Source organism: Heterodontus francisci, chromosome 12, assembly GCF_036365525.1.
Source record: "Heterodontus francisci isolate sHetFra1 chromosome 12, sHetFra1.hap1, whole genome shotgun sequence".
In the NCBI taxonomy this organism is placed as follows: domain Eukaryota; kingdom Metazoa; phylum Chordata; class Chondrichthyes; order Heterodontiformes; family Heterodontidae; genus Heterodontus; species Heterodontus francisci.
This window is the reverse complement of record NC_090382.1, coordinates 63,789,622-63,809,440: the sequence shown is the minus strand read 5'-3', so window position 1 is coordinate 63,809,440 and position 19,819 is coordinate 63,789,622. Positions and strand designations below refer to the sequence as shown.

At 44.7% G+C, this 19,819-nt stretch overlaps 1 protein-coding gene across 2 annotated transcripts in view; it reads left to right on the top strand.

Moving 5' to 3' along the window:
• The window catches only part of LOC137375608 (endothelial cell-specific chemotaxis regulator-like), a 110,814-nt gene that overhangs the window by 57,886 nt on the left and 33,109 nt on the right, over positions 1 to 19,819 (top strand). For both annotated transcript variants that reach the window (XM_068042979.1, XM_068042978.1), the window contains exons 2-3: positions 6,437 to 6,502; positions 8,998 to 9,114. In XM_068042979.1, the coding sequence (XP_067899080.1) occupies positions 6,437 to 6,502; positions 8,998 to 9,114 (183 nt within the window). The remainder of the gene's footprint in view (positions 1 to 6,436; positions 6,503 to 8,997; positions 9,115 to 19,819) is intronic.

Genomic DNA, 19,819 nt, shown 5'->3' with positions numbered 1-19,819 from the left:
TTGTCCTGCTTTTTGTGGATAGGATATATCTAGGCAATTTTCCACATTGTTGGGTAGATGCCAGTGTTGTAGCTGTACTGGAACAACTTGGTTAGGGGCATGGCTAGGTCTGGAACACAAGTTTTCATCTCTAGAGCCAGGATATTGTCAGGGTTCGTAGCCTTTGCTTTATCCAATTTGCTCATGTTTCTTGATGTCACCAGGAGTGTATTGAGTTGGCTAAAAACCTGCATAGTTGATGGTGGGGATCTCAGGAGAAGGCCAAGACAGTTCATTGGCTTGGCATTTTTGTCTGAAGATGGTTGCAAATGTTTCAACCTTGTCTTTTACACTAACATACTGGACTCTGCCATCACTGAGGGTGGCAGTGTTTTTGGAGCTTCGTCCTCTAGTTAGTTGTTTAATTGTCCACCACCACTCATGACTGTATGTGACAGAATTGCAGAGCTTTGATCTGATATGTTGGTTATGGAGGCCATTTAATTATTTTTCTTCCACTGTTTAACGTGCAGGTAGTCCTGTGTGGCAGTTTGACCGGGTTGGCAACTCATTTTTAGGTATGCCTGATGCTGCTCCTGACAAGCTCTCCTACACTTCTCATTGAACCAGGGTTTGTCCCCTGGCTTTATGGCAATGATAGAGTGAGGGATATGTCAGGCCATGAGGTTACAGGTTGTGGCTGAATACAATTCTGCTGCTGACGATGACCCACAGTGCCTTATGCATATCCAGTTTTGAGCTGCGATATCTGTTCTGAATCTTTCCCATTTAGCACAGCGGTAATGCCACACACCAGGATGGAGAGTGTCCTCAGTATGAAGATGGGACTTTGTTTCCATAAGGATTGTCCGGTGGTCACTCCTACCAATACTGTCATAGAAAGATACATCTGCAACAGGTACTTAGTGAGGGCGAGGTCGAGGTCAAGTAGCTTTTTCCCACTTGTTGGTCCTCTCATCATCTACCACAGGCCCAGTCTGGCAGATATGTCCTTCAGGACCTGGGCCAGTTCGGTCAGTAGTGGTGCTACCGAGACAATCAAGGTAATGGGCATTGAAGTCCCTCACTCACATTACATTCTATTCCCTTGCTAACCTCATTGCTTCTCCAAGTGGTGCTCAACATGGAGAAGTACTCATTCATCAACTGAGGTTTGACTATGTTTGACCTGATGCCATGAGACTTCATGGGGTCTGGAGTCAATGTTGAGGTTCCCAGGGCCTCTCCCTTCTGACTATATAAGACTGTGCTGCCACCTCTGATGAGTGGGACATGACATATCAAGGGATAGTGATGGAACTGTCTAGGATATTGGTATGACTATGTGAGGCTGTTGCTTGACTAGGCTCCCAATTTTAGCACAAGTCCCCAGATATTAGTGAGGAAGACTTTGTAAGGTCGACTGGACTGGGTGCGCCTTTGTTGTTTCTGGTGCCTAGGTTGATGCTGGGGTCCAGTTTTATTCTTATTCGACTTTTTCGTAGCAACTTTACACAACTGAGTAGTTTGCTAGGCCATTTAAGAGGGCACTTGAGAGTCAACCATGTTGCTGTGGGTCTGGAGTCACATGTCAGCCAAACTGGACAAGGGTGGCAGATTTTTTCAAAAGGATATTACTGAATCAGATTTTTTTACAACGATCCAGTAGTTCCATGGTCACCATTATGTGTATGAGCTTTTTATTTCAAATTTCTTGAATTAAAACTCGACAGTTATCATGGCGGGATTTGAACTTGTGTCTCCAGAGTATTAGTCCAGGCCTCTGGTTGATCTGGGGTTGTGACTCGTGTGCAGTTCATGATGCCCTGCCCCTGTGAGAAGCCAAACAGAGCCCCAACACAAGCGCCTGCTCATTTTGACTTGCATCATCAAAGACAAAGTTTCTTAAATGGTGAGAGGCTGGGATGTGTTGAAATTCAAAGGGACTTGGATGTCCTGGAGTTTAGAAGAATGAGAGGTGATCTCATTCAAACATACAAAATTCTTACAGGACTGATAGGGTAGATGCAGGAAGGATGTTTCCTCTGGCTGGAGAGTCTAGAACCAGGGGGCACAGTCTTAGAATAACAGGCAGGCCATTTTGGACAGAGATGAGGAAGAATTTCTTCACTCAGAGGGTGGTGAATCTTTGGAATTCTCTTCCCCAGAGGGCTGTGGAGGTTCAGCCATTGAGTATATTCAAGTCAGAGATCGATAGATGTCTACATAATAAAAACATCAAGGGATATGGGGATAGTGCAGGTGAATGGTGCTGAAGTAGATGATTAGCCATGATCTCATTGAATGGCAGAGAGGGCTTAAAGGGCTGAATGGTCTACTCCTGCTCCTATTTCTTATGTTCTTAACACAATTGCTGTCCCTGGCTAACAACCCATCAGTGACATGCCTTATGTATTTATGTTCAGCCAGCTTGGAGATCCTGGATATGTCTCTGGCACCGCCCTGGAAAGATCTGGAGGCAAAAAAGTTGAGAGCAGTTATCACTTTCACAGCTGCTGGCAATATGTGGCCATCTAGCCCAGCAGGGAGTAGGTCTTCTTCTAAAAGGTAGCAAATGTTTGCCACCACCTGATGCAACAATCTCAGCCTCTGGAAACCTCCGAGAGGCCATGGAAATGGAGCCTCTGCCTGTACAACCTGTTACGCGGGTAGTGCTCCCTGTGAGTTTGACCCCATTGTTGCTACCCTCTCTGCTGCTGCTTGACTCTCTGCTGACCACCTGTAAGTCTCTCCACAACAGGCTGTTGCTGCTGATAATGGTCAACTTGCTCCTAGTCTGAGGTCCAATCTAAGGCAGCCATGTCATAGAGTCATAGAGTTATACAGCACAGAAACAGTCCCTTCGGCCCATCGTGTCTGTGTCAGCCATCAAGCACCAATCTATTCTAATCCCATTTTCCAGCACTTGGCCCATAAATTTGTATGCTATTGCATTTCAAGTGCTCATCTAAATACGTCTTAAATGTTGTGAGGGTTCCTGCCTCTACCACCCCTTTAGGTAGTGTGTTCCAGATTTCAACCATCCTCTGGGTGAAAAAGATTTCCTCAAATCCCCACTAAACCTCCTGCCCCTTACCTTAAATCCATGGCACCAACCACTTCCAATCTCATGTCTCAATACTTCCAATGTGCATAAATTAGCCTCTTAACAAAACCCTTTCTGAGTGGGAGGTAAAAAAGCAACTTTGAACACTGAGTATTTATTGATGTCCATTTGCCTGACTTTTAATGAGCCTTATGAATTGCCATTCAGTCTTTGCACTTTCGTTTTAATGGCAAGTTTCAGGAAGCTCGGGAAACCCCTTCATGTGAAGTTAAATCTAGATGCTGGTCAAAATCTTATCAAAAGTGGCTCATTTAAAATATTATAAGCAGTAATGCACCTCTGCAGCGGAGGTGATGCACACACATCAAAACTGCGCCCGAGTTAAACCCAGAGGTCGAGCTTTCGGATGTGTTGGCACCTTTGCTGATTTTAACAAGCCTTCTGAACCAAGGCTCACTCACATGTTTTGATTAAAACTCCTCCCATTAAGTGGTTTCCTTCTTAAGATAGTTTTGCACTGCTTTGGCTTTGCATCAGCTACTATATTGCTACAACTTTTCATCATCTAGGACATTTTTAAATTTGACCTTCAGCCATTTTTAATGTTAGCATAGATCCAACAATGATATTGACTCCTCACTAAGATTAAAATTTAACCGCCATTGGACTCTGTTGAACTGCAATTTGCCTGCCCAAAGAACAGTGCCATGCCAGTCATGTGATTGAGGTCTGTTGGCTCTGCATTACTGTTAGCAGGTACCAGTCTCAAGGTGGTAGCTGTTATGTGATAATAGCATTACCAATGTGTTAGATTAGGAACATAGGAACCTTGGTGAGGGTGTAGAACTGCTGATATCTGTAATGCCACAAGTATCTATCTTAGGTCAGCTGAAACAAGGGTATTACATTTTTGATTTGTTGAAAAATTCCATACCTTTTATTCCTGTTCTCAGTTTCTCTGAATTGATTTCTATTTATTAATTATTGATCTTCACACATCTAGGGATAATTTGTGTGATAGTATAAAATGGGTTATGGCAAATTGCAGCCCATTTCACATCTCTCCTGACTTCAGTGGAAATAAGAATTGGAAGACATATAAATTGGGATGCTGATTTGCTATTGCCTATGTCATGCTGGGCCCCCGCCTGCCAAGAATGAGGCACATAAATTTCGCTATATGGACATTAAATTTCAAATTGTTGCTGGGAAGAAGAGAAGGCCTGTTACAAGGGCTGCCAGACACTTGGATGGAGGACATTTGCATAACAATGGAGACAAGAGAGATTACTTCCCTTATCCACTTACCCTAAAAGGGACTTTGATCACCAGGTATTGCATGTAAGAAGAGACATTCCAGGGTTTGCTAGGACAAGAAAATTCACAAACACTGAAGTGGGTAAACCAGTTGGTCATGTGACTAACCTGCTGGCCAACTGGGGAGTTTTTGAATTGTGCACAGACAGTTTTTTTGAACTCAGAAAGACTGTTTGCTCCTGGATTGAGAAGACATCTCCTGTCTGCTCCCATCTATTTTTCACAAGCCTCTGAACCCACTGAAGACACATGAACTTCAAGACAGAAAAGTCTCCTACATCGAACAAGGTTTAAGAAGAATACTGGGCCCCAACGAAAAGCAAGACCGACCTACAATCAAGGACTTTACAGCGACCTCGAAGAACAGTAACCAAATTATCTTCAGATATTGCCTCAAAGTTTTCCACTTTATTTCTTCTGCTCTTTTCTGTCTCGATCTGCATGTGTGTATCATGTATGAATGCTAGCGTATCCCTAGGCGTTAACCGAATTAGAGTTTAAGTTTAATAAAGTTCAACCTTTTTTCCTTAAACCAAAGAAAACCTGTTTGACTAGTTTCTTTGCCTTATAATTGGAAGTTAGTGAACAAGGATTCACTAAGGGGGAACTTAAAAAAACGGTGTGTTACAAATTAAACCCTGTTCCGGTAAGACCAGGTGAAGGCTGAAGGGAACCCTAGACCCCTTTCTCACTGGTCATATAACACCTACTTTACATTATTGCACTAAGTCAAAATTACCCCCATTGTTTTTGCATAGTGCATTCTTTTCATTGTCTCTTGGGTGTCATATGTGGACTTTAACTCCTTAAATCTCTCTTATGTGGAGATTACTGGGATTGGACTTCAAGCCAACACAAATATAATGGTACAAGTAATGTAGAATAATGAATGAAAAAAGATAGCACAGTGGCGATATAAATAACTAAAGTTAAATACATGTCACTGATTCCGTTAAGGTTTCTGCATTTATTACTAATAAACAGATACAAATTGAAACACCAAACAGTTAAATGTTTAACAATTAATCATCGAAGTGTGAGTTTTTTTTCAACGAGGCCTAACCCCCATGCCTTAGGTCTGAATCACCCAATATCCTTAAATAAAATCAAAATACTGCAGATGCTGGAAATCCAAAATAAAAACAGTAAGTGCTGGAAAAACTTAGCAGCTCTGGCAGCAGCTGTGGAGAGAGAAGCAGAGTTAACGTTTCAGGTCACTGACCCTTCTGCAGAACTGACCTGACTTCACTGACCTAAAATGTTAACTCTGCTTCTCTCTCCACAGATGCTGCAAGACCTGCTGAGTTTTTCCAGCACTTTCTGTTTTTATTACACCCAATATCCTTTGTAGTTCAAATACACAACATTCAGACCAAAGACATTAATGCCAGGACCAGAACCAGAACCTCCAGGGGCACTGCCTATTAACCTTTGCTCATCAGAGCTTCTTAAAAGATGCAAGACCTTTGATTAAATCATATCCATCCTTGGAAACAGGGATACTGAACATAGAGAATGAGGTTGATAATACTGGCTGGTGATACTGCGATTTCCAAGGACTCTTTGCAGAACAAAGCTATTTCTAAACATCCTCCCCTAAGGTTGCTATCTTCCTATTTTCCTAGGCTTTCATCAAAATCTCTGAGTACATAGAGTTTATTTGAACTAATTATTATCCAGATATTTCGATTCAATTATTTTTTGTATAAAGAGCACTTTTAATTTATTTTAATGAGTTTATTGGCAGTAATAAAAACAGAAAATGCTGCAAATACATAGGAGGTCATCATCACAGACCTTAACTCAGTTTCTCTCTCCACAGATGCTGCCAGATCTGCTGAGTATTTCCAGCATTTTCTGTTTTTATTTCAGATTTTCAGCATTCACAGTATTTTGCTTTTGTAATAGTGTTTATTGGTAGTTTTGTTAAATCTGTTAAGTCTGTAAGTACAGAGAATATTCAAATTGTAAAATTAACCTAAATTTAAAATGAAGTGTTGAAAGAAACTCAGCTCAGCTTTGATTAAATTTGTTAAAATATCTTATAACATTTCTCTTCATTTCTTGTTTCAGGTAATGTCACAAATAACTCTGCAAATTTTCTGACAACTTCCCAGACGAATCCAACAACATTAACAGGTACTTGTTACATTGTATTGTTTGTACTAGACAATCAAACACATTGAGGTTAATAAATGACAAAGTCATAATCCCTAATTCTTCTTAAGAAATTGATTGACAATGATTTTAACCACCACAGCATCATTAAAAAGTGTAGCAGCTTTGTGGCAGAGTTCCAAATTGTAATAGGTTTTCTACATCACTCTTAATTCTTTTTACAATACTTTTCAATGTCTGTCCTCTCATTACTATATCCCAAACAAATAGAAGTAATCTAGCATTAAATATTCTAATATAAACACTCATTCTTGGTAAATTCCTTGTGAACATAAATTGCAGAATTGCCTTGCTTTTTGATCCTTCAAATAATAGAGTACCCAAGATTGTATACAATGCAATCCAGCTGTTGTCTAGCTAAAATTTCTTGCAGATTCAATACTATGTCTGCACTATTGTGTTTTTTGCCTCTTAGTACAAAGTTAAACTTTCCCATTTCTTTTGTATTGAATTATCTATGCGTACTGACACCTTTGATAATCGGTATTCTGTATACCAAGGTCACTCTACTCTTCTACTGCATTTAAAATCTTTTAATTTAAGGTTTACTTCTTGCATATATTCTTGCTTCCAAGATCTCTGCACATTGAACTGCATCTGCCACTTCTCTGCCGATCCTCCTCACTTACCTATGTCTTCCTATAAAATTCTAACAGGATTTGACAGGGTAGATGCAGGAAGGATGTTCCCGATGGTGGGGGAGTCCAGAACCAGGGGTCATAGTCTAAGGATATGGGGTAAACCTTTCAGGACTGAGATGAGGAGAAATTTCTTCACCCAGAGAGTGGTGAGCCTGTGGAATTCACTACCACAGAAAGCAGTTGAGGCCAAAACATTGTATGTTTTCAAGAAGGAGTTAGATATAGCTCTTGGGGCGAAAGGGATCAAAGGATATGGGGGGAAAGCGGGAACAGGTTACTGAGTTGGATGATCAACCATGATCATAATGAATGGCGGAGCAGTCTCGAAGGGCTGAATGGCCTACTCCTGCTCCTATTTTCTATGTTTCAATGTTTCTTCCTGCAGTTTTTCCACAATCTTCATCACAATTTGCCTTATCTGTGTCCTAATATGGTCTCATCAAATAATTTCTATATTGTTCACTCAATTCCTGAGTTGAGATCATTTATTTATGTACAGCAGCTCTGACAAAGACAATTATGAAATACCACTAGTTACAGCTTTCCAGACTTCCAATACAAGAAACTTTCTCTTACCTCTATCCATTGCCTTCTCCTCTCCAACAGTCTGTGCACATATGGCTACACTCCCCTTAATTCCATATACAAAAGTCTCTTGTATGGTATCTTTTCAAAGGTATGTTGAAAATCTATGTAAACTTCACCATTGCAATTCCTTTATATATCCTTTGTTATTATTTCAAATATTTCTATAAGGTTGATTCAGCATGACCTGCCATTTAGAAAGTCACTTGACTTAATTCATGATTCCACAAGTGCTTCGTAATGATGTTACATTATTCACTCTAAAAATTTAGCAAAAAACTGAGGTAAAACTAATTGTTCTATGTTTTCCTGACTTATCTCTGTCTTTTTTTTTTAGATGGGAGTCACACTTTCCATCCTTAGTACTGGCATAATTTCCTTTCCAGTGAATGTTGGAAAATTATTGTCAGAGCCTTCACTATTTCCTTCCTAACTTCCCTTATGATTCTGAATGTACACCCTATGATTGAACTACCTTAAACCTGAGAATTGTTTTTATGAAAATATGATCTCTAAGAGGAAATAAAATGTCACAATAAATTCCATATTTTCCAATAGACTATAAAGAATACATTGTGATTGACATTGGAACAGCTTTGTTGAGTATTTCAGTAAGAAACAAAAATGCTGGAAAAACATTGCAGTTCTATCATCATCTGAAAGAGAAAGGATGGGTTCAGGTTTTGGATGGACAGTTTCATATTTTGTTTCTTCTGATGAACTGTCCATCCATTTATCTTTTAGATGCTGACAGGCTACAATACGTCCTAGGCATTTAGCAGAACCTGAAATGGCTGTGAGTGAACAAGGGGATGACGGCCTGTGTACAGGATGGACTTATCAGGCCCCTGACTTCAATGCAAATTAGGCAGCCACCCCATATTATGGTTGCAGCACTTGATCAGGGAAGCCACCATCAACATTTAAAAGAAAAAATATCACCTGTGCCTTTTGCCCCCAGCGGCATCCTTGACTGTCTCCTTGCCCATTTGCCCCTGTGTTCCTCCTACCCCAGGTCCCCCCATTGTTTTCAGTGCCCCTCCTCCCAATGTTGAACAATTGTCCAGTACAAAACTGACAACCAAAAGCACTTCACTGGCTGTTGGTACCTGGCAATATGGTTCTGACCATCCTCAGCTTTGAAAATGATTAGTGTAGTAGCACTGAAGCTGGTCATTAATCTTTTATTAATGGATAATAGAAAACTGTCCTATGAATGTTATGCTTTAGGAACAATGAGCAGTGGAAAGACGACAGCTGTTACAACAGAGCATCCAAATTCGTCAGTGATAAGTGGTGAGACAACTTCACAAGATGCTGGTAGCCTACAATCTACAGAAACTCCAAGTAAGAGGAAGAGTATTGTTACATTTCAACTTCATACTCAATAATTTATTAATATGGAATAATACAAGTCAATTTCCTTAAAACTCCAGGAAAAGTTTGTGTGCCAATGTAGCAAGCATTCACGATTCAACTAACTTTTCAAATTTCACCAATTTTGGTCAATTCCACACGGTGAAAAAAAAGTTGTCCATCTTGCAGCAACTTACCATCATGACATAGAGAAAGCAGATGCAGAGAAGCCCTCATCCTAATTGTACTATCCTTCCAATTAAAAAACAAGTATAGCAACAAGTGGTAATGCTGACAACCTGAAGACATACTTTGTGAAGAGTAAAGAAGAAAAATGCAACTAACAAAAAGGTCAACCATGATTACAGATAAATATTATGACTAAGCATATTCAACAGAAATTCTTGGTCCCTTGTACCAACTCACTAGGACCTGTATTTTCAGTGCTACAGGTGCGATATTGGTTGCAAAATGGTGTTCCCATCATGCACGCACACTTCTGGTGTGGCCTGCGCCAGACACCATTTTGGTGAGACCATTATCGCGAGTGTTAGGAGCAGCGCTGGAAGTTTGTAGAGTAGGCAGATCGTGACAGTTGTCAGCGTGTAATGCTGATTTGATGGCAGTGGTGCCATTTTCAACCTTGACATTCCAGCTAATGCCCTCTCTTAAACACGACAGCTGAACAAGCATTCAGTAACAGGAAGGACCCCCTCTACTAGTGCTATTTAAAGGGATCATCAATTACTTTCAGGTTAGTTGCTGATTGATTTCTACTGGCTGCTGCTGAAGTTTGTCGAAATGCTGTGAGTTTTCTATTACTACTTAAACTTGGTAAGGTGCCAGAGAGTAGTGGTGCATGTGAAACGTTTTGCTCAGACCACTTGTTCTCAGTCATGGGTTCTTCCTCATCAGCTTGGGGAGAAGAGCTCTCAGCAGGAGGCCTTATCCAACCACAGCCTTCAGGGAACATTTCTCTTACCTCAACCTCAGAGAGGAACAAGTGTGCAGCATTTACGTTTTATGAATAAAGTGGTTAATGAAATCTGCCACCTCTTATGGGCAGACCTGCATCCCAACAGGAGGGCGAAGACAGCACTGCCAGTGGAAGGTGACTGTGGCGATGAATTTCTTCCTGTCGGGATCCTTTCAGGCTGGAGCAGACAACATGTTTAACATTTCCCAGTTTGTCATCCACTGCTGTATAAGGGAGGCCACTGATGCTCCTCATGCCAGGATAGGGGAGTACATAGTAATTCTGTTTGGCCAGAGAGAAGTAGGCTGAGCATGCATGCGGTTTTATCAGGATAGCAGGCTTCCCCATGGTGCAGGGTGCCATTGACTGCACACCCGTGGCTTTGTGGGTGCTAGGTCTAAATGCAGAGATGTATACTAGCAGCAACGGGTTTGACTCCCTGACTGTGGAGTTGGAGTGTGACCATACTCAGCTCATCATGCAAATGAAAGCCTGGTATCCTGGCAGCAGTCATGATGACTTTATTCTGTGCCAGTTCACTATACCATCAGAATTTGAGCCACCACGTCAAACCAGAGGGTGGCTGCTGGGTGATATGGGCTGACTGCTGACCACTTGGCCCATGGCACAATTCAACCACATCTGGGCAGCATGCACACAATGAGAACCATGCTGCCACCTGAACTATCATCGAGCAGACCATTGGGGTGCTCAAGCAATGCTTCTGCTGCCTGGACAGCTGTGGAGGAATCTTGCAGTAGCGTGCATGTCACAATTCGTCATGGTCTGCTGTATCCTGCACAACCTTGCCATTGTGAGGGCATAGCCCGTATTATCAAGTATACACGGAATCATACCTTACAGACAATGTCCCAGACACTGCCATCACTATCCCTGGGTATGTCCTGTCCCACCGGCAGGACAGACCCAGCAGAGGTGGTGGCACAATGGTATACAGTAGGGAGGGAGTTGCCCTGGGAGTCCTCAACATCGACTCCGGACCCCATGAAGTCTCATGGCATCAGGTCAAATATGGGCAAGGTAACCTCCTACTGATTACCACCACTGCCCTCCGTCAGCTGATGACTAAGTACTCCACCATGTTGAACACCACTTGGAGGAAGCACTGAGGGTGGCAAGGGCACAAAATGTACTCTGGGTGGGGGACTTCAATGTCCATCACCAAGAGTTGCTCGGTAGCACCACTACTGACCGAGCTGACCGAGTCCTAAAGGACATAGCTGCGAGACTGGGTCTGCGGCAGGTGGTGGGGGAACCAGCACGAGGGAAAAGCATACTTGACCTCGTCCTCACCAATCTGCCTGCTGCAGATGCTTCTGTCCATGACTGTATTGGTAGGAGTGACCATCGCACAGTCCTTGTGGAGACGAAGTCCCACCTTCACATTGAGGATACCATCCATCGTGTTGTGTGGCACTATCACCATGCTAAATGGGATAGATTTCGAAAAGATCTAGCAATGCAAAACTGGGCATCCATGAGGCGCTGTGGGCCATCAGCAGCAGCAGAATTGTACTCAATCACAATCTGTAACCTCATGGCCCGGCATATCCCCCACTCTACCATTACCATCAAGCCAGGAGACCAACCCTGGTTCAATGAAGAGTGCAGGAGGGCATGCCAGGAGCAGCACCAGGCATACCTCAAAATGAGGTGTCAACCTGGTGAAGCTACAACCCAGGACTATCTGTGTGCCAAACTGCGTAAGCAGCATGCGATAGACAGAGATAAGCGATCCCTCAACCAACGGATCAGATCTAAGCTCTGCAGTCCTCCACATCCAGCCGTGAATGGTGGTGGACAATTAAACAACTAACTGGAGGAGGTGGCTCCACAAATATCCCCATCCTCAATGATGGGGGAGCCCAGCACATCAGTGTGAAAGATAAGGCTGAAGCATTTGCAACGATCTTCAGCCAGAAGTGCCGAGTTGATGATCCATCTTGGCCTCCTCCTGAAGTCCCCAGCATCACAGATGCCAGACTTCAGCCAATTTGATTCACTCCACGTGATATCAAGAAACGACTGAAGGTACTGGACATTGCAAAAGCTATGGGCCCTGACAATATTCCGGCAATAGTCCTGAAGACCTGTGGTCCAGAACTTTCCGCGCCTCTAGCCAAGCTGTTCCAGTACAGCTACAACACTGGCATCTACCCTGCAATGTGGAAAATTGCCCAGGTATGTCTTGTACACAAAAAGCAGAACAAACCCAACCCGGCCAATTACCGCCCCATCAGCCTACTCTCTATCATCAGTAAAGTGATGGAAGGTGTCATCAACGGTGCCATCAAGCAGCACTTGCTTAGCAATAACCTGCTCAGTGACGCTCAGTTTGGGTTCTGCCAGGGCCACTCAGCTCCTGACCTCATTGCAGCCTTGGTCCAAACATGAACAAAAGAGCTGAACTCAAGAGGTGAGGTGAGAGTGACTGCCCTTGACATCAAGGCAGCATTTGACCGAGTATGACATCAAGGAGCCCTAGCAAAACTGAGGTCAATGGGAATCAGGGGGAAAACCCTCCGCTGGCTGGAGTCATACCTAACGCAAAGGAAGATAGTTGTGGTTGTTGGAGCTCAATCATCTGAGCTCCAGGACATCACTGCAGGAGTTCCTCAGGGTAGTGTCCTAGGGCCAACCATCTTCAGCTGCTTCATCAATGACCTTCCTTCAATCATAAGGTCAGAAGTGGGAATGTTCAGCACCATTCGTGACTCCTCAGATACTGAAGCAGTCCGTGTAGAAATGCAGCAAGACCTGGACAATATCCAGGCCTGGTCCGATAATAGGCAAGTAACATTTGCGCCAAACATGTGCCAGGCAATGACCATCTCCAATAAGAGAGAATCTAACCATCTCCCCTTGACATTCAACAGCATTACCATCGCTGAATCCCCCACTATCAACATCCTAGGGGTTACCATTGACCAGAAACTGAACTGGAGTAGCCATATAAATACTTTGGCTACAAGAGCAGGCAGAGGCTAGGAATCCTGAGGCGAGTAACTCACCTCCTGACTCCCCAAAGCCTGTCCACCATCTACAAGGCACAAGTCAGGAGTGTGATGGAATACTCTCCACTTGCCTAGATGGGTGCAGCTCCAACAACACTCAAGAAGCTCAACATCATCCAGGACAAAGCAGCCCGCTTGATTGGCACCCCATCTACAAACATTCACTCCCTCCACCACCGACGCACAGTGGCAGCAGTGTGTACCATCTACAAGATGCGCTGCAGCAATGCACCAAGGCTCCTTAGACAGCACCTTCCAAACCCGTGACCTCTACCAACTAGAAGGACAAGGGCAGCAAATACATGGGAACACCACCACCTGCAAGTTCCCCTCCAAGTCACACACCATCCTGACTTGGAACTATATCGCCGTTCCTTCACTGTCACTGGGTCAAAATCCTGGAACTTCCTTCCTAACAGCACTGTGGGTCTTCCTACCCCAAATGGACTGCAGCGGTTCAAGAAGGCAGCTCACCACCACCTTCTCAAGGGCAATTAGGGATGGGCAATAAATGCTAGCCTGGCCAGCGTCGCCCACATCCCATGAATGAATAAAAAAAAATACAGAAAGCAGCTGAGGAGTAGTAGGAAAGGAAGAGGCAACCAACACATCCCTTTCCGCTCAGGCTACCCGTGATCAGCTAATCTGACTGCAGTACCAGTGAGTACAATCCTAATTCCCCATTCAACAATCCCACATCTTACCTTCCCTCTGTCACTGACCATCACAGCATCCTCTTGGCCACAATGCTGAAATAAACATGAGAATCACGCAGGTCAATACCTGGTATCCTGGCAACAGTCATGGTGCCTTTATTCTCCGGCAGTCAGTAATGCTAGCTGCATTTGAGCCACCACATCAAACCAAAGGGAGCCGACTGAGTTACAGGGCTATCCGCTAATGACATGGTTGAAGACTCCGATGCACAACTCATGCACACATGTGCAGCGTGCATACATTTTATGTAGGGGGCATAATTAAAAAGTTTGCAGATAACAAAAATTGGCTCGTGGTTGATAGTGAGGAAGAAAGCTGTAGACTGTAGGAAGATATCAATGGACTGGTCAGGTGGGCAGAAAAGTGGCAAATGGAATTCCTACTAGAAAAGTCTGAGGTAATGTATTTGGGGAGGGCAAACGAGGCAAGAAAGAAAACAATAAATGGTAGGATACTGAGAGTGCACGGAAGCAGAGGGACCTTGGAGTGCATGCCCAAAGATCCCTGAAGGTAGCTGGACAGGTAGATAAGGTGGTTCAGTAGGCATTTGGGATACTTTCCTTCACTAGCCGAGACAGAGAATATAAGAGTAGGGAGCAAAATACTGCGGATGCTGGAAATCTGAAATAAAAACAAGAAATGCTGGAACCACTCAGCAGGTCTGGCAGCATCTGTGGAAAGAGAAGCAGAGTTAACGTTTCGGGTCAGTGACCCTTCTTCGGAACTGACAAATATTAGAAATGTCACATATTAAGCAAGTGAGGTGGGGGTGGGGCAAGAGATAACAAAGGAGAAGGTGTAGATTGGACAAGGCCACAGAGCTGACCAAAAGGTCATGGAGCAAAGGCAAACAATATGTTAATGGTGTGTTGAAAGACAAAGCATTAGTACAGATAAAGTGTTAACGGACTGAATATTGAACAGCAGCAAGTGCAAACATGAAAAAAAACAGTGGGTAAGCAAATTGAACAAACTAAGGTGAAATGAAATAAATGCAAAAAAAAGGTTGTAAAAAATGTAAAAAAGAAAAAAAGAAAAAACAACTAAAAATGAAAGTAAAATGGGGGGCTGTCATGCTCTGAAATTATTGAACTCAATGTTCAGTTCGGCAGGCTGCAGTGTGCCTAATCGGTAGATGAGATGCTGTTCCTCGAGCTTGCGTTGATGTTCACTGGAACACTGCAGCAATCCCAGAACAGAGATGTGAGCATGAGAGCAGGGGGGAGTGTTGAAATGGCAAGCAACTGGAAGCTCAGGGTCCTGCTTGCGGACTGAGCGGAGATGTTCCGCAAAGCGGTCACCCAGTCTGCGCTTGGTCTCCCCAATGTAGAGGAGACCACATTGTGAGCAGCGAATACAGTATACTACATTGAAAGAAGTACAAGTAAATCGCTGCTTCACCTGAAAGGAGTGTTTGGGGCCTGGGATAGTGAGGAGAGAGGAGGTAATTGGGTAGGTATTACACCTCCTGCGATTGCAGGGGAAGGTGCCATGGGACGGGGACGAGGTGGGGGTAATGGAGGAGTGGACCAGGGTGTCGCGGAGGGAACGATCCCTTCGGAATGCTGACAGGGGAAGGGAGGGGAAGATGCGTTTGGTAGTGGCATCACGCTGGAGGTGGCGGAAATGGCGGAGGATGATCCTTTGGATATGGAGGCTGATGGGGTGGAAAGTGAGGACAAGGGAAACCCTGTCATGGTTCTGGGAGAGAGGGAAAGGGTTGAGGGCAGAGGTACGGGAAATGGGCCGGACACGGTTGAGGGCCCTGTCAACAACAGTGGGGGGGAATCCTCGGTTGAGGGAAAAGGAGGTCATACCAGAGGCACTGTCATGGAAGGTAGCATCATCAGAGCAGATGCGTCGGAGACGGAGAAACTGGGAGAATGGAATGGAGTCCTTACAGGAGGTAGGGTGTGAAGAAGTGTATTCGAGGTAGCTGTGGGAGTCGGTGGGCTTATAATGGATATTAGTAGACATCCTATCCCCAGAGATGGAGACAGAAAAGTCGAGGAAGGGAAGGCAAGTGTCAGAGATGGACCATGTAAAGGTGAGAGAAGGGTGGAAATTGGAAGCAAAGTTGATAAAGTTTTCCAGTTCGGGGCGGGAGCAGGAAACGGCACCGATACAGTCATCAATGTACTGGAAAAAGAGTTGGGGGAAGGGGCCTGAGTAGGACTGGAACAAAGAATGCTCGACATATCCCACAAAAAGACAGGCATAACTAGGACCCATGCGGATATCCATAGCGACACCTTTTACTTGAAGGAAGTGCGTGGAGTTGAAGGAGAAGTTGTTCAATGTGAGAACAAGTTCAGCCAGGCGGAGGAGGGTGGTGGTGGATGGGGCCTGGTTGGGCCTCTGTTCCAGGAAGAAGCGGAGAGCCCTCAAACCATCCTGGTGGGGGTTGGAGCTGTAGAGCGATTGGACCTCCATAGTGAAGAGGAGGCAGTTGGGACCAGGAAACTGGAAATTGTCAAAATGACGTAGGGCGTCAGAAGAGTCACGGATGTAGGTGGGAAGAGACTGGACCAGCGGAGAAAAGATAGAGTCAAGATAGGAAGAAATAAGTTCAGTGGGGCAGGAGCAGGCTGACACAATGGGTCTGCCGGGACAGTCCTGTTTGTGGATTTTGGGAAGGAGGTAGAAGCGGGCTGTCCGGGGTTGCGGGACTATGAGGTTGGAAGCTGTAGGGAGAAGATCTCCAGAGGAGATGAGGTCAGTGACAGTCCTTTGGACCGTGGCTTGATGTTCGGTGATGGGGTCATGGCCCAGAGGGAGGTAGGAAGAAGTGTCTGTGAGTTGGCATTGAGCTTCTGCAAGGTAGAGGTCAGTACGCCATACAACAACAGCACCACCCTTGTCTGTAGGTTTGATGACCATGTCGGGGTCAGACCTGAGAGAATGGAGTGCCTCAAGTTCAGAAGGGGACTGGTTAGAGTGAGTGAGGTAGGCAGAGAAATTGAGATGACCAATGTCTCGCCGACAGTTTTCAATGAAGAGATCAAGTGCGGGTAAGTGGCTCTGATGATGCTACCTTCCATGACGGTGCTTCTGGTATGACCTCCTTTTTCCTCAACCGAGGATTCCCCCCCACTGTTGTTGACAGGGCCCTCAACCGTGTCCGGCCCATTTCCCGTACCTCTCCCCTCAACCCTTCCCTTCCCTCCCAGAACCATGACAGGGTTCCCCTTGTCCTCACTTTCCACGCCATCAGCCTCCATATCCAAAGGATCATCCTCCGCCATTTCCGCCACCTCCAGCGTGATGCCACTACCAAACGCATCTTCCCCTCCCTTCCCCTGTCAGCATTCCGAAGGGATCGTTCCCTATGCGACACCCTGGTCCACTCCTCCATTACCCCCACCTCGTCCCCGTCCCATGGCACCTTCCCCTACAATCGCAGGAGGTGTAATACCTGCCCATTTACCTCCTCTCTCTCCTCACTATCCCAGGCCCCAAACACTCCTTTCAGGTGAAGCAGCGATTTACTTGTACTTCTTTCAATGTAGTATACTGTATTCGCTGCTCACAATGTGGTCTCCTCTACATTGGGGAGACCAAGCGCAGACTGGGTGACCGCTTTGCGGAACACCTCCGCTCAGTCCGCAAGCAGGACCCTGAGCTTCCAGTTGCTTGCCATTTCAACACTCCCCCCTGCTCTCATGCTCACATCTCTGTTCTGGGATTGCTGCAGTGTTCCAGTGAACATCAACGCAAGCTCGAGGAACAGCATCTCATTTACCGATTAGGCACACTACAGCCTGCCGGACTGAACATTGAGTTCAGAGCATGACAGCCCCCCATTTTACTTTCATTTTTAGTTGTTTTTTCTTTTTTTCTTTTTTCATTTTTTACAACCTTTTTTTTGCATTTATTTCATTTCACCTTAGTTTGTTCAATTTGCTTACCCACTGTTTTTTTTCATGTTTGCACTTGCTGCTGTTCAATATTCAGTCCGTTAACACTTTATCTGTACTAATGCTTTGTCTTTCAACACACCATTAACATATTGTTTGCCTTTGCTCCGTGACCTTTTGGTCAGCTCTGTGGCCTTGTCCAATCTACACCTTCTCCTTTGTTATCTCTTGCCCCACCCCCACCTCACTTGCTTAATATGTGACATTTCTAATATTTGTCAGTTCCGAAGAAGGGTCACTGGCCCGAAACATTAACTCTGCTTCTCTTTCCACAGATGCTGCCAGACCTGCTGAGTGGTTCCAGCATTTCTTGTTTTTATTATAAGAGTAGGGAGGTTATGCTGGAACTTATGTAAAATACTAGTTCGGCCACAACTAGAGCACTGTCTACATCTCTGGTCACCACATAACAGGAAGGATGTGATCACACTAGAGAGAGTACAGAGGAGATTTGGGAGGATGTTGCCAGATTGGAAAACTTTAGCTATGAGCAAAGATTGGACAAGTGGGATTGTTTTCTTTGGAACAGAGGAGGTTGAGTGGAGAGTTAATTGAGGTGTATAAAATTATGAAGGGCCAAGATAGAGCGGATAGGAAGGATCTATTTCCTTTCACAGAGAAGTCAATAATCAGGGGGCATAGATTTAAAGTAATTGGCTGAAGAACTGGAGGGGAGTCGAGGAGACATGTTTTTCACCCAGAGGGTGGTGGAGTCTGACTCACAGTTTGAAAGGATGTTCGAAGCAGAAACCCTCATTGCATTTAAAATACACCTGAAGTGCTTTATCCTACAAGGCTATCGACCAATAGCTGGAAAGTGGTAGTAGGCTGGATAACTCTTTTTTGGCCAGCATGGACACGATAAGCCAAATGGTCTCCTTCCGAGTTGCATATTTCTATGATTCCATGTGTAAAGCATGCTGCCACACGAAATGTGATAGTGTAGATCAGCGGCATGCTGAAACAACAATTCTGCTACCTGGACTGTTCTGGAGGAGCCCTGCAGTACTTGACAGAGCAGGGTCAAGATTCCTTGTGGTCTGCTGCATGCTGCACAACCTTGGCATCATGAGGGGACAGTCCATGTGGCTATATATATGGCGAGCAGCCAAGGAGCAGGAGCCTGAAGAAGAAGAAGAGGAAGAGAAGGAGCAGAAAGAAGAGGAACCGAGGAGGCAATCTAGACAGCCCATTTTTGTCTGAGCTGTCTGTGAAGATATCATCCAAGTGCGATATCAGTACCTGCAACCTCAATTCATCAAACTTACCTTCCCACTGTCACTGACGATCACAGTGTCTTCTCGGCTACAATTCAAAATAAAGCCACCATAATATAAACAATCCAAACCAAATTCATAAGTGAAAACATTCCATTGCATACAAAATTCAACTAATCACCTTTGTGCATTCCCTTAGTGTCTGTCTTCGCATATGCCTGTGCCTGGCCTAGTGATTCTATGCAGTGCTACACTAGTAACTGCAGAATGGAAAATGGAAGGCTGTTGACTCTCAATGGGTGAGACTGCAGATTACCCTTGAACAGCACTGGTCATAGAAGGCCTGGGTTCAGACTGCATCACCTTGGCATGGGTGGCAGGAGTCTGGACTGGCCAGCTGAAAGGCAACAGCAAGGGCGCAGGCGGAATGGCAGCAGTTGGGAGAATGAATGCTGTCATCCTGAGGGTGGACGCAGTTTCATGCTCGACGGAGTCACTGCCACTCCCCTGGAGGCAGCACTTCAGCAATCCTAGTATTCTGTTGGAGGATAGTTTGCTGGACTGCTATGAGACCCTGCAAGAGCCTTTGTGCACTGTAATCCACAGTGATGACGTAGCAACAATCTGACCTTGCATGACGCAGACACGTTGGACCAAAGGGCCTGTTTCTGTGCTGTATAACTCTATGACTCTATGACTTCAATCTGAGCTTTTGCTGCAGAACTCAAACCTCTGGTGGAAGCTACTGGTGTTGCAATGGAAGCTGAGACATCGGCTATCAGACGCTGCATCATGGTTGGATCCACAAGTGTGCTGATGGAGTTGGCCACTGCT